Here is a 16287-nt window from a genome sequence, read left to right as displayed (position 1 = left end):
TCTTTGGATGCGCATACCCGTAGACTGGAGATGGAAGCATAGTGTTTTCACTGATCATCCAACTATATTAACCAAGAGAGCAAAAGACAGAAAACAAGTTAACTATCTATCACAAGGGAACTGGTTAAATAAAGTAATGTATAACCATGAAATGGCAAATTACCAAGGCATTTAGGAAGTGATGTACAGCTATATTTGTTGATGTGGAAAAATGGCCATTATATACTATTAAGAGAAAGAATTATAGACTAGTATATAGAATGTGAGAGAGCATGTGCATTAACAGGAGGATACATTGGTTGAACTGATATTTAACAATTTCTAACCTATAAGAATGACAATTTCATATGGCTCAACTTATATGTGTGTTTGTGTATATATGCCTGAATATGAAAATTTTTGAAAAGTTTACATAATAAACCGTTAACAGTGGTCACTTCATAATAGTATTAGTGGGTTGGGGGAGCATAGGAATTTTTATTTTTCACTGTATTCCCTTCTTTTCTGATTTATTTTATTAAAGATTTCTCAGGTAATCAACTCCCCTTTCTCTGATTCCACACTCACCATGTAACCTCTGGATGTAATTTTGCCTACATAGAAAAGAAACAATGACCGTATACATGATTATCTTATGCCCTTGATGGGTATATTTCTCACTATAAAAGATATAAAGAGGCTTTTTAAAAAAACAATTTGAATCTTGAAAACCAAGTAGCCATTCACTTTAATCAGTACTATCAATGGACAAAGGGCAGTGGAAGTTACCAAGTAAAATGACTCAGAGGAAAATTCCTGATATTCATGAGAGCTGCAACTGAATCAACAAGTTATAGTTTCACTATAATTTTCCTCTTGTTTCATCCCTATTGAGGTGACTCAGAAGCTGTAAAAGTTTTTGGTCAACTGTTTCAAGATGGGTTTTTGTTAGCATTGAAACAGAATGCCTTTAATTAAAAAAAAAATAATAACCCACAGCTCTAATGAAGTATATTTTACATATAATAAAATTTACTAGTTAAAAATGTACAGTTTGATGAGTTTTGACAAATGTATACAATCACGTAACCACGTAACCATCAATACAATTAAGATATAGAACATTTTCATTTCTCTAAAAAGTTCCCTTGTGTCTCTTTGCAGTTAATCCCTCTCCTTATCCCCCAGCCCCTGGAAACCACTGATCTGTTTTCTGTGACTATGGTTTTGCTTTTCCCAGAATTTCATATAAATGCAATTGAACGGGAGGTAGCCTTTTGTGTCTGACTTCTTTCACTTATAATCTTTTTGAGATTTACTCATGTACGTATCAAAAGTTGTTCCTATTAATTGCTTAGTAAGTAGTCCATTGTATTTATAAATCATAATTTGCTTATTCATTGACCTTTTGATAGACATTTGGATTGTTTTCAGTTTTTGCCTATTATGAAATAAAGCTACTCTGAACATTCATGTATGTGTTTGTGTGCACGTTTTTGTTTTTTTCGAGTAAATATCTAGAATATATTTACATTGAATTAAATTTTAAGTATATGTTTAACTTCCTAATTCTTTGCAAAGTGGCTGTATCATTTTGCAGTAGTGAGATTAATGGTGAGAGTTTCAGTTGTTCCACATGGTTACTAAAACTTGATGTTGTCAAATTTAAAACTTTTAGCCATTCTAGTAGATGTGTAGTGATATCTCATTGTGGTTTTAATTTATATTTCCCTAATGACTAATACAGTTGTTCATCTTTCCAGGTTCTCATTTTCTTTTTTTATCTTCTTTAGTGAAATGTCATTTCAAATTTTTTACCCATTTAAAAAGAGTGGACTATTTGTCTGAATACCAATCCTTTGCCAGAATGTTTTGTGATCTTTCCAATCTGTGGTTTACCTTTTCACTTTCCTAAGAATGTCTTTCAAATGGCCAAAGTTTTAAATTTTGATTAAGTGCCATTGACTGCTATTTTATATCTGTGTCTCATCTAAGGAATTTTATTCTGACTCAAAGTTACAAAGATTTCATCTTATGTTTTCTTCTTATGATGTGAGATGAGAGAAAAATGTTCATTTTTTCCCCCCATATGAATATCTAATTCCTCCAGAACTATTTGTGGAAAAGATTGTCCTTTCCCCCATTTAATTAATGTATTATTTTGCCAGGGCCACAGACTGGGTAACTCAAAGCAATAGAAATTTATTCTTTCCTAGTTTTGAAGGCTAGAAATCCAAGATCAAGGTGTCAATAGAGCCACGATTCCCATCAAGGTTCTAGGGAAGAACTACCCCTTGCTTCTTTTGGCCTCTGGTGGCCCCAGGCATTCTTTGACTTGTGGTTGAATGATGAGTTTTCAGTGACCAGATGACTTGAATCAAACTGCCGACACATGAAAATAGATGCATACACAGTACCGCTCATGGAAGCATTTTTTCATATAGTGAAAACTGGGAGTAGGATAGGGAGAAATATCTATCAATAGAGGATAGACTAAGTAAATTATAGTACATTTATACAATGACATGCTATACAGCCTTAACAGATGGTGATGTAGATTTGTATTTATTAAAATGTCAAGTTGCCCGTGATATTATTAAAGTAACAAATAACCCCCAAAGCAGAATTTATTGCGTGGAGTGTACAGTCCATCTCCATGGTGTAAAAGTATATTCATGTATCTTGCATGTATCTATGTAAAGCTAGGTATTTAGAAACTATAAAGATGTTAGCAGTAATTTTATCTACATGGTGGGATTTCAATAACATTTTTCTTCGTAGTTTTTGTATTCTTTATGTATTTTTTGGTGAGCATGTAATCATTTTGACAGTTACATATAAGTTGTTTGGCCACTGCAAACTCACTCTCTCATTCTTTCAGCACAAATCAAACTTCTACTCTGTTCCAGACATCTCTAGACCCTAGTGCATGCAGTCATATTTCCTGCTTTGGTGTTATATGCAATCTTATTCCAGAATTGTTTGGAACTGACCACAGCATTTAATTTTCATCTGAAGATAAAACTTGATGAAATAAGATAGTTTGTATGGCATGTCTGAGAATGCCTGGCACTGGTAGGATTCACAGAATGCCAATTGCTTCCCTTCTTCTCTTGAGCATGGCATTTTTGCTGCACTGTATCACAATGAAACCTAATAATGGTCTATTATCATCAATCATCACTGTTGAACCAGTGCCTCTTGACACTTCTGCCTATCAGATGTTCTTTGAAAGTTGAGGCCAGTAGTAGCTGTTCAGTGAATATGAATAAATTTGACTTTATTTTCCAATTTTCTGAATACACTGTCAGAACGTGTGTCATTTTCCATTGAGGAATCCTGGAGACCACAAGAAGTACAGCATTCAGAACAATGAGCCCCATTCCAAGTGCTAACGTCTCCTCTTGGCTGATATAGTGCTTCTCAGAATTTTCCACAGGAGAGTGAATTGTATCAAGGTGGACCTGGTGGTATAGTCTTATTAAAATCATAAAATGTCTTTGAAGTTGCCTATATTATTTAAAAAATTTGAATTTTGCATTCTATTCCACATCTTTTCATGTATTTTAAAAATAGCATCTTTCTTTGATAAAAAACATTTTTCTCTTTTAAGTAAAATTGATGTCAAGGAAGGTAGACCTTGTTTATTTAGCTTTGTATTCTCCCTTGTAGACCCCAGGTTTCTGGGAACCCCAATCTGAAAAGCATAGGCTCTACTATTTTTGTTCTTTAATTAAAAAAAAATTAGTTGATATTCAATATTGTATTAGTTTCAGGTGTTACTAGTTTTGTTCTTATCCACACTTAAATAATGACACAATCTTGCCATTTAGCTTTTCAATAGCTTGAAATTACAATGCAGAGCAGGGGCCCCAAGCTGCGTGTTGAAAGAGAGGAGGAAGTTGTAAGAAGTCTTTTGCTACAATCAATAGAAATTTACTTGAGCTACATAAATTTTTTAAAATGACAAGTTACCCAGGCCATTATGTAAAGTAACAAACAAATAATCACCAAAGCAGAACTTATTGCGTGGGGTGTACAGCCCATCTCCATGGTGTAAAAGTATATTCATGTATCTTGCATGTATCTATGTAAAACTAAGTATTTAGAAATTATCAAAATGTTAGCAGTGATTTTATCGATATGGTGGGGTTTCGGTAATATTTTTCTACATAAATTATAATAATAAAAAAAAGCTGGAGGCAGACTACATAATAAGGATTAGGGACGTTTCAGAGCCCAGGGAACAGGAACCAGGAGGTTGTCTGGATTCAATCTCTGCACATTTCCTCTCTCCACAGATTGGCTCCCCACGATCTTCTGTGCACATGAAGAGAAATGTGGCCACCTTTAACCCTGAATTTATAGGTAGCAGTGCCAGATGTGTAACACATTGATACATAGCCGGTCTCTTGGTCCCACATCCCATGGGATCTCTGATTGCTCTGTTGTTTAGGAAAATGGCATTTGCAGAACAAATATGGCCTCCTGGGGCCCATCCCACCATGAGGAGTTCTTGTCCAAACATGGTATAAATTGGGCTAATACTGCAAAGGGCAAAATCAGTGGCAAAGGCCTATTGAGCTCTTAATGGAATGAAGTTCTAAGTGAGTAGGGCAGAGATAACTAGAGGTAACTAACTGAATCTTTTCTACGCTGCTTTGAAGAAAATGATCCAGTCAAACCTGGTTATGGATGCCCATGGTTTGTAAACGTGTTTTACTATGACTGGCCTTTTAATAAATTATACATTTTCAATTTCTTAATAAAGATCAAATTCTTGACTCCCTGTATTATTCCTCCTCAAAATTTTATGTAGGTTTTTTTCAAATTTCGATTCAATTTAGGGCCCATTCAAAAAAAATTAAGGCAAATCCTAAAGAGAGCTCTCAGGAAATTCTGGGGGACAAATTTAAAAATACCTGCTACTGTACGCAAAGAAGGGGATACACGTATCAGACAGCAACTACGGTCCCACTTTTGGTTTGTTGTGGAATATCTTGGGACCTGCTCGGTCTATCGCTCTGCATCTGCTACGTAAGTGGCCGAGCAAAAATGGGGAACCATTAAAAGAAAACATCTCTCTCTTTAAAATCCTCAGTATTTCCAAACTCCTTTGTATGGCATATTAAGCTCTTCATTATGTTACCTCCTGACTCCTTCACATCCCATCCCTCTTATTGTTTTCAAACATTAAGTCATGACTTATTAGTGGGGTTGTGAAATCAATTTAGTGGGTTACCAACGGTATTTCAAAGTGGAGGATAATAAACTAGAAGAGAACATGTGTGGGGCACATAGCATTGTTCTGTGAAATATAAGTTTCTGATATATGTACATGTGTGTCCATTTGTGTATGTGTACCACATCATGCTGTTAGATTACATTTCTTTCTATAGGTTATGATCCAGATGTTTTAAAGCCACTGCTCCAGGTGCAGACTCACCAAACTTCCTGCCGACTCTTTCAGAATTGCATGCTTCTGCACGCACAAAGTATTTTTCCTTGCATGACTGGCAAACATTGACTTTTGTTTTTGAGTCCACTCGGTCATCATTTCCGATGTGAAATCTTTGCTCAGCTCCAGGTTATCAGCAATCGGTTACACAAATCTTTTCCACAGGCTCAGTCTATAAGCTTTGGAAAGGACTGTCCATGCTTTACTCATTTTTGGGTCTTAAGTGTTTAGCACAGTCAACTCATAAGAGCTTACTAAATATCTGTTACCGAAGCTCTAAGCTCAACGAGCTGCTATTTACTTTTTAAAAACATCTGAAGCCTGAAAAGGAGTCTCTTAAAACAAAAGTTTAAAATATATTCTGCTAAAACTTGCTATGTTATTATATGTTACTGTACTCGCTGCAATTATATTCATTTTACATTAAAGTAAAAAGAAAAACAGCTAGGATGACTATTCATCTCCAAGAAAGCAGTTTAAAATTGCTGTTTTTATTACTTTTATTTGCTACCAATATTTTTATTGTAAGAAATACAAAAGGCATGACAAATACACAAACCATTTTCTCTTTTTGCTTCAATTTAGCTTGTGCATAAGTGAAAACAATGAACTGGACAGCAACATTTCAACACCAATTCTCAAAAAATATTAAATTCCATTATTTGACAATAAATACCTAAATTTGCATTCTAGCACCCAGTAAGACATCCAGTTTCCAAAGGATTATTGATCTGTAACCCTCTGACTTTTCTGACATGATACCTTTGCCATTGCAGCAGTCACTATCGGCAGTTCTCCCTCTCCAAGTGCATCTCAGAGTAAGGCGCACGCTAGGATGGCTACTACCTCTGACCTCAGAAAACCTAGGCCACTTGGCATCCCTTACTTAAGCTACTTTTAAAAACAGACTGCTAGTGATGGGGTATTTAATATACATTTTTGTGGCCATTGGATTACATATTTTACATTCACAAACACCAACTGTTCTATTTTCTTCTTCAGGTGAGAAGACTGTAGATCAACTGACCTGTATTTTCATCTACCTACAGGGAAGGAAGCAAGACCATTCAGCTGAGGGCCTACCACAATGATAACTTTACAGATAAGCTTTCTTTCCTTCTGTTGTTTTGGCCTCAGGAGGGCTTTCTGTATGGAATGGAGGAGGGATGGCCCGTAGAGTGAGGCAGCCCTCCCCCTTCTGTTCCTGTCTACACGCGAGGCTGAGGCCGTTTTTCTTTGAGGGCTAAATGACCGGTTACGTAGGAAGGTCTCTACTTTCAGAGAGCTGCCCTGCACCCACACTTGGGGAGAGCACAGGACGTATGTACTCTGTGAGGAAGGATACCCAGGTGAACCTGACAGACCAGTGTGGTAACTCTTAATCTTGTGTACAAAGAAAAGAGCACAAGCAATATTTAACATCAAACCATCTGCCAACATTCTTGTAAGATTGTGTTCCAGGCAATGAATTTCCACACTGCTTCTTTGACCTGATGAACCCAAAGCACCAAAACAGAGCATTATGTAGCAGTATGAGCAAACGGAATGAGAGTAATTTTGCACCTTTGAAGAACATGCACCCTTATAAGTCTGTACCCTGATATTAAAACAGTGGAATGAGTTTCAAGTATGAAGAAATACAGTAAAAGTATAGCCTGTAAATGGATAGGAAACAGCAGCCTGGAATGTGGTTTATATCCTTCGTTAGTTTTTCTCTTTGAACCACAGCCAAAACTGAATGTAGAATGACTTGGTTTAAAAATCAAGATATATACAAAATGCTAGAGGGTATTTGTGAATGGTCTCATTAGCACACTCTGTGCCCAGCACCAGGAAACCTTCTCTTGATGACCGTGGTCAGCCCAAGGTAAAGAAAGTAAGGATGGTGGCCAAGCCTGAGCAGGCACACCCGTGTGATGCCTAAAGCATCTCTCATCATGTCCCTGAAGCCCAAAGAGCAGCAGAGGAGGATGGAGAGCATCACATGGGCTGGCCAGGATAGGGGCAGGGAGCACTTCTGAGGGAGGAAGGGATGCAGGAGGTGGGCTAGTATTGGTTACCTTGGGCTGGTTCACACAGTCCAGATTAGTATCTTACATGCACATGCACAATCATTACATCTCCAGAACCGTGATTTCAAACACAGAAACCAACAAATCAAATGTCTGAATTAAGATATTTTTCTACTTTTAGAACATTTTCTATTATAAGTCAAAAAACAAAAAAAATAAAAACAAAAACAAACAAGCTCACTGGGTGTGACAACCTTGCTGAAACCTGGAAGAAAGTTTTAACTAGGCCCTATGGGAATGTAGAAACACAAATACATTTTATACATCTCAGAAATGATATTCCTGTAAGACCCTCTAGTTCTAACCTGTACTCTATGGGAACTGATATTGTGCTTTTCTTAACACATACTGCTCTTCTATACCATACACTTGCCGTTTAATCTTCAAGTCAAAACTAAAGTACCAGAAATACAACAAGGTTTTGAGGTGGCTGGGAACTGTTGGTTGTTAAAGTCCCACTGTTGACTACTGTACATGCATGCCATCCTTGTTTTTATTACCAGACTGGATTGCTTCTGCACAAAACCAAGTTGCCCGAAGCCCGGAAACTTGGATTTCTCCACCTGACACATTCTAGAAGCCTCGAGGCACAAGCTGACAGTTCTGCTTCTACAGAAAACTCTCACACTGCTCTCATTTCCACAGCACTACCTGTTCCCTCTACTGCACATGACGCCTATGAGGGCACTAGACCCAAGGGGGAAGCTTCTTCTCAAGGCCAGACAAGAAGCACTGCCCAGACACCTGTCTCTGCCTGGCATCTACTCCGATGGCCACCTGGCAGAGTTCCTAAATTAAGGCAATATCTGATGCTTTTCTTTCTGTAGTTTTGATTTTTGCTGTATTTTCACACTATACTATATGCATACTTGACAAAAGAACAACTATAAAGTCCTTTGCTTTAATTCTTTTATATAATGATAAAACACCTAGATACAAAACACTATATCTATAGACTTAAATTCTACCATCATGTTAAAATGCATGCAGCTTAGTTGGGGGCTTAGCTCCATCAAGACCGTGGTAATGAACATTAAATGCATATCTTATTGTGGCCTGCCTTTAGTTGCACTTTCACAGGACTAGTGTGATACAGAAATAAATAATATAAATGAATAATAATAGAAATAATTTATGCAAATGTAGAACAACTTGAAATACAAATTCCCCATCTTAAGTGCTGACCCTAGGGGTAGTTGATGCTATTCACTCCATGTACTAACTAATATATTCATTACTTGTTGTAGCAAAATAAATGAATGCAAAGTAAGTGAGGAACTATAATAGTCACATGTACATTGTTTCAAACACAGGTCCCACATGAGAAGATATATAATGCACTTGGTGAGTTCAAGAAATGAATTATTGCTGGGATCTATTTTCATTATTCGAGATCAGTTTCAGAGTTGCTGGTGCTCACAGAACTATTGCTAGCTAATACCTATTACTGCATGTCATAAAACTTAAAATTAGAAACTTTCAAGTGAGGGTACAAAGTGAGTCTTCAGGACTGTAACCTAAGCAACGGAATCTGGCTAGAAACTACAGAGAGTTAGAAATTAAATAACTGTGTGGCTCTCTGCTTGTCGATTAGTGCTACAGTCATAGTTCTTGGTAGCAATGTGTCTTGTTATGTGCTCCCTTTAAGAAAACCTACATTTGACAATCTAAATGCCTAAAATAGAGAAGGGCCGATTATCTGCTCAATGAAAAGTTCACACAAAAGTTCCTCTAAACAGGAAAGTCTCCTACTATATGAAATAATTTGCTTTTAAAGTAATTAATTTGTCAAGTAATGACAAAGTAAAAAGAGAAAGAAAAAAATTAGGAACAAAAGAGTTAGGAGCTTTTGCCAACTGAAGATGATGCAGAAAATAAACATATTTTCAAAACAAAACTTTTTTTCCAGGCATATCTTTTGCCATCATATATGTAGAATGATTGAAAATAAAAAAATAAAAAATCTTTCCTGTAATTATACATCTTCTCTTAAAACAAAACAAAACAAAACTGAGCTTAGAGCTTGAGAGATGCCTGATAGCTTCATACAGAGCAGCATCTCTTTATACCCGAACTTTAACTTTCGGAGAATTGTGTTGTACTTATTTCCGCACAGAAGACACCCGTTTGCTTATAGGGACATTCTACTTCCTAAGATTGCAGAACAGATGCCTCTGAGACAGTAGCAGCGGGGCACGTGGACCTCGGAGATTCTCGCCGGGTCTGTACACGTTTTTAGCACTAACAGGTGAACGGCGGGCGGGTCCCAGCCAGCTCCGCCTACTGCCACTCTATTGCCAAAGGGGTGGGGTGACCGTGCAGAGCACCCGGAAGGTTTTCAGGTATGAGTGAAGTTTTAAACACAAGCAATAGAATTCAGACTGGCCCAGCTAATAACAAACTCTAGGTTTGAATTCGGCCTTAAATTTTAAACTACTTAAGTGGAATTGTAAGCAGAGGGATGAGGCCAATGATTTCTCAGAGTTTCTGAGGCCCTAGTGTGTGCGGTATTTTGATTCAGTATGAATTACTGAGACTTGTCTGCTGGCTACTCTTAGAAAAGTTAAGCAGGCACTATGGAATTTCTGCCACTCTGAATAAACAGCCTTCTTTTATGCTGTGCTCAAGAAATTCTGAAAAATATTATAATTTCCTTCTTCCTAAATTCCAGTGATACTATTGAAGAAGGTAGCTTCTAAAATTAACTAAAATCACCTGGGGGTAAATGGGTCTCTTGGCAGACCTGTGAATTAAAATATAAGAGCATATAGATATCTCTATTTATATCTACAATAAAGTTGCCAAAGAACTTCATGAGTGGAGAAAGACTTGTGTAGATATACTCCTAAATTATTATGCTCATGTTTAGACAAAATTAAAAAAAAATTAGAATTTCTTTGAATTTACATTTGTGATTATACAAACGTAAAAGTTACAAGGTATTTTAGGATTTCATGGCTGTTTCAGCATAGCCAATTCTTTAGAAAACATAGTTCTGCTATTTGATAACATGAATTACTTATTTTGTTCATCTGCTTTTTAAATTAGGATTAAAAATTTAATCAATGTCTAATGGCTGCCAAGGTAGGGAATGTGAAAGCAGCAAATGGGGTTTGGTTTTGTGGCTGGGGGCACTGGAGGAGTTTTACACTCCCAATAAAACTTTCCTGTTCACAGATGGGTGCTGCCTTTATGTTAATAAGCCTATCCATCTTTGAAATTTCTACACCTAGAAAAGTGAGGTAATTAGGTACCTCAAAACATGTTTAACTAAATGAATGTTTAAGTAAATTTATGCACTTAAATGACCAAAATGAGTGTATTATCCATCTTCAAGAACAATTTACTTGCAATTGTTCAGAATCTAGCTAACAACTAAAATAAGTTATAGAACATTTGAAGACTATTAATCACCCTGAAAAACAACTGCTAGGCAAGAGTTAAGTATGTGCAGAAAAATAAAGTTAGAAGGAGTCTTCAGAAATACCTCTTTAGCCTTGCTCAGATTTTCCCCTCCCTGAAAGTGCCACCTTGTGGCACATACTGGAATAAAACAAGACGGCCCATCACTTGGGATAGTGTGAATTATGGAACAATTACACCTCTTTTTCCTACCATATTAACTTCCAATTGCTGTAACAGAATTTAAATAGGTGCTTGAAAAAGCCTGTATTTATTTTCCGGTGAATCTCATTTTCTTCTTGAAGGCCAGAGTACCAGTATCAAGGAAACATAAATATGTTGATGGGAGTCCATTCCTTTATCTAACTTAACTCCCTGGGACTGCTGAGAAATAGAAAACATTTTGAAAAGCCCTTCGTACTTCCTTATAAAAATTCACAAATAACTAATTGAAGAAAAACATTTAAAAAGCAGAACGTTCCTCTTTCTGTTGTTTACAAAGGTGAGAAGATAGAAAAGGCCAGAAGAATATTTTTGGTTTATTTTCTGAGAAAGTACAAGTTAGAAATGCTTGAGATATAGGTATGTAACAAAACTAAGTTGAACATTGATAAGAAATGAAAATGCTTTTATTTTCTTATGCTTTTGAGGAAAACACCATTACTAATTATCTGAGGACTTCCATTGCTTGGCAGGTGTTTGGTAGCCTCAAGAATTTTTTCCCCAGTGGAGAAGGAATATGCAACTGTCTTCTTAATCATATACCTGAATGTACTGACTGTACATGCACATGACAAATGGTTTGGGTTTCACAATTTTTCAAAAATCCAGGTGGCATAGGAAACACGTCTTTTTAAAATTTACTTTTTTTTTTTTAAAACAATGAACATTCTTAGACTTGCATAACAAGTGTAGCTTTATGTGACTGCTTCTTCCCACGAAATGAGGAAGGAATATAGATGGTTTCGTTTGCTCAGCTCAACTTTTGAAATGGTAACTGGAATAGCTTTTCCATTAAAATTTGTTTTAAACCTATCAAATTCATAGTTGCCAGATGAGTTCAATATAAATGCTTGTAATATATTTATTAATAAAATATATATCCCTCAAAACATATTTAACTTTGAAATTATCATTCTTTGAATACTTTCATTGTCTCTAGAATTTCCTCTATCCATTGCCAACTGTTTTATGATTGTTAAAGATTTAGAAATAGTATAAAAGTTTTTAAAATAAAATACATTATTTTTGTGTCAAAATGTTAAACATGCATTCTTTTGAATTCCATCGATATCTAAGAATTTATATCTCAATATTTTCTTTCTAAAGGAAGTATTTTATATTTTCTATACTAAAAAAATGGAGTAATTATAAGGGCTTATTAACTTTTAACATTATTCTTTCCTAGACTCAACTATGCAACAAAAGTCTGCTTTTCGAAAATGTGAAACACTCTTATGTACTTATCATAAAAAACAGACAAGTTGTCACTTGAAGCAGTACTTTGGAAAGAAGAATTTTAATGTTTATGATTTTAGAAATTTTACATGATTTAATTTCCATAACGGAATGAAAATTGCCATTACTGACTTTTATAGGCACTACTTTTAAGAGAAGCTGCTATAGTTAGTTAAAAGCTCAATTTAAATACATAATTTAAGATTCAAAATGTTTGGTACAATTTTTTTTTCTCATCATTATGGATAGTACCACATTCTGGAGTCTAACTATACTCTATTAAAAGGTACACATTTTCTTTAAAATATTAACATTATGTATATTCTAAAATTTTCATTTTTACTTAAAACTAAAAGGCTGAGATTCTATTCTTAGGTGAATATTTTGAACTAATTTTAGTAAGTCACCTGGGGCTAAATAAAGAATCTGCCATTCATAATGTGTGTTTCCTGAGAGAAAATCGTGAGAATACAGGGGGCTGAAATGGCCTGGAGCTTTCTTCCAAAACAGGTTCTTTGCTCCTTGAGTTCCCATTCACTTCAAAGGAGAGACAAAGTGGGAGGCTCCACCGCACTGGATTCTTACAAGCTCTTAGGAATTGTGTTTTTAAGATTATAGGGTTAGATCCTTATTACTCTTTGCCACACTATAACTGTGATGCCTAAATAGACAGGTTTTTCTTTTACTCTTTTAAAATGTATATTGTTACAAACTCCACCCTGCTCAACTATTCCCATAATTCCTGGGCTGCTAGAATGTAATATCATATAGAAACTACCGGACACATTCTCGGACTAGTCCTAGAAAGAAATACAAATGGGATTTCAAGTCTGTCACCATATTTTTACTGCTTGCCTCAGTATAACTCTGGGGCAGCATGAACTTTTCAGCTAACCACTGCCTAGCTTTTGAAACCATATGTCACAAAAGAATAAGCCGTATTCGGTAAGTTTGCATTCTGCTACGTGTTTCGAAGTGCCCTAATGGCAAGGGTGCTTACATGCGATCTGGACTTCAGAAGTGGTGATGTAAATGACATAAAACAAGAGAGTAATCACTCAGGTGCAACAACCACACTGGTATAAGAGCCGAGAACAGACTCTTAACAAGTTCAGAGAGGCTGAGACGCCCTCGCATTCTGTCTCTTAGAGGATAATTTGCCAATTATCTGATGCCAAAATGTTTATGCCTTTTCTTTATAAACACTACTAAGAAATGAAGCAAAAAGTATATGGTAGAAATACAAGTTGAGCTCTTATTTAAAATTCTAAAATGTGCTTAAAAAATTCCAGTTTAGAACAGCTGCATTTTTCTTGAAACATGAAAACTTTTGCAAGAGCAAAAACTCAAATTATGTTAGCTCTAACCATGGATATTAACGGAAAAGCTCATGATGAATCACTGCAGCGAGTTTTAAAATTCAATTTCTAGGCCTCAGCAAAGATGTCTTTGTATTTTGAATCCAGTAAAAGTAAAGGCAGAACTCACTTTTCCAGGGGGAGACTTGCAAGTATGCCTTGCCCTAAATGCTCCAGATTCACTATATCTCAAGCATGTACAGTGATGACAAAACATAATCAGTGTTGTCACAATGATGACAAGGGTAAAACATTCTTATGGCCCATCTTCTCATTCATATCTTGCTTTAGAAAAATTTTCCTGCTCTTCAAGTTACTGAAATAGAACAATGTTAAACAATATATGTATTAAAAATAAATGGTTCTTGACCCAAGAAAGCTCTCAAGGAGAAAACTCCTAATTTTTCTTTTGTTCAAGATAGTCATATACAATATTAAGCTGTGAAGAATTAAGTAAGGCTTGACTATACATAAACATCATCTGGAATATTTTCCACTGAGTGAAACAATGTCCATTCTTCAAAAACCCTACTTTAAACATGGTCTAACTGTTGCATGCACTCAAAACATGCGTCAGAAAGCAAAAGTAGCTAAAAGTCTCAAAACATACTTAATCTCTGTGTCTTCTGGTTATTAGAGCCAACTGAGCACTAATCACATATAAGGCAGAGACGGTATGAAATATAAAGTACTATAGAGTAAATGGCAAGAGAAAAAGTAAAGCTGTCACAATGCCCAGGTCAGGCTGGCTCTGCAGAGAGCAAGAGTATGCACAAGGCACTAGAAATAAGCACAGCCTGGAGGATGGAGAAAAGATCGTTTTATAGACTAAATACTTATTTCTAAAAAAGAGTTAAAGATATTCCCTCAGATACTACACTGACAATATATTCAATAAAAATGTAAAATACTAAGTAAGTTTACAGCAATCTATGTGCTAGTGATAGAGAAGAACCAGTCTTCTACTCATTGGCTAGGTAATGACAGTGAATGCTAGCTAGGAAGATTGCATTAGAGTGAGAACGTAGGGGATCCTGTTAGGATTGTGGAATTGGAGCCATAAATCATAATCTAAATCTAACTACCTACGAAACGTTCATTGAAAGAAAGTGCATGGGAATAGCATAAGCAAGCTGTTATTAGTTATGTAATAATAGTAATATATATGAGGCACTGGGGGATAGATAAGATGGATACTTTGCAAACAAGGCAGTGCATGGTAGAAAAAGTACAGTATAATAGGTGGGGAAAACTTAAATGGCATTCCTGTCTCCAGTTAGGGAGACCTACTCTCCAAACCAAAAAAGGAAACAGTTTCTGACAAATTCCTAAAGTCAAAAACAAAACAACAGCAAAAAACAAAAAGGAAATAAATTTCAAACCAGGAAATAAAGGCTTTCTCTATTTTTTTTTTTTTTTGACAATTTTACGTATTTGAGGTACACTCCCTAAATCTATAAGCAAGTAAGAAAGAGTTTACGGGGCATTTTTCAAAAGAAACAATAAAGCATATTATACAGGTTAAAATTGACTTAGAATGAGTAAATTCAGCTTTTTGAATAGTAAATAGTATGCGTGCTTTAAAAAACAGGTCTTTCAAAAGATACTAGAATTTGTTTTTCTCTTTGCTGTGTTTAACAAATGTACAGCTTTTGGCCAGAAAAGAAATTCTGAGGACATAGGTTCAACTTTCTAATTTGAGAAGCCCATTCTGGTGAATCACGTTTAGATACCTGTTATTTATGGGTCACTTTGAGTCTTTAAAATTCAATTATTCTTGTCGTTTACAGAAAGTAACACTTTAAGAGATCAAGAATCTCACACACACACACACACACACACACACACACACACACACACACACACACTCGCTCAAAAGTACCAAATTAGGCTCCAGCAGCTGCAGAGAGATTACGTCATAACTCAGCTGCGCCTGGATTGCTCACTTTACACTGGCAGCATTCAAGGTTAGAAAAATGAAACGGCAGCACAATTGGTCAGCAGCTTCTCTTCTGGAATTTTTCCAGGTTCTTGAAACAAACAGACAGACAGACAAACGAATGAACATAAAGCTGCAATCACTCTTGCATTGATTTCAGACAGTAAACTAGGAGGTTTCCTTGGGGAAGCAGAGCCCACCCAGAAGACGGCAGCGAGAAGGTCTCCAGCCAGTGATCCTCAACAGCTCTGCAGGGCTTACTCAGGGGGACCCATCAGCCACCAGTGCTGTTCTCTTGGTGATCAGCTCAAGGCAGCAGCTGGGACTTCAGGCCGTATTCATCTCCGAGCTGTTCTGGCTGGGTGGCAGATGGGAATCCAGGTTCTCCTTGCACCTCTCCAGGTCGTGGAAGTATGGGTGAGACAGGGCACTGTAGGCAGATATTCTTTTGGCTGGATTAAATGTCAAGCACTTCTGTGATAAAGAAAAAATAATTGATTGACGTAAAACATATCCATTTAAATAATGTGTTCACATAGTTATACATTTCTTGACTGCCATGAATTATTTGTGTCCATAATGAACAAATACCTATTTCAAGGGACACTAAATAAAATGTAG

At 36.1% G+C, this 16287-nt stretch overlaps 1 protein-coding gene across 2 annotated transcripts in view; it reads right to left on the bottom strand.

The window, feature by feature from the left end:
• Window positions 1-5908: 5908 nt before the first annotated feature.
• The window catches only part of CDK6 (cyclin dependent kinase 6), a 216966-nt gene continuing 206587 nt past the window's right edge, over window positions 5909-16287 (bottom strand). For both annotated transcript variants that reach the window (XM_011363667.2, XM_011363661.2), the window contains one exon: window positions 5909-16140. In XM_011363667.2, the coding sequence (XP_011361969.1) occupies window positions 15994-16140 (147 nt within the window). In that variant the 3' untranslated portion in view covers window positions 5909-15993. The remainder of the gene's footprint in view (window positions 16141-16287) is intronic.

Source organism: Pteropus vampyrus, unplaced genomic scaffold (assembly GCF_000151845.1).
Source record: "Pteropus vampyrus isolate Shadow unplaced genomic scaffold, Pvam_2.0 Scaffold4, whole genome shotgun sequence".
Taxonomy (NCBI): Eukaryota; Metazoa; Chordata; class Mammalia; order Chiroptera; family Pteropodidae; genus Pteropus; species Pteropus vampyrus.
This window is presented reverse-complemented; position numbering and strand designations above follow the sequence as displayed.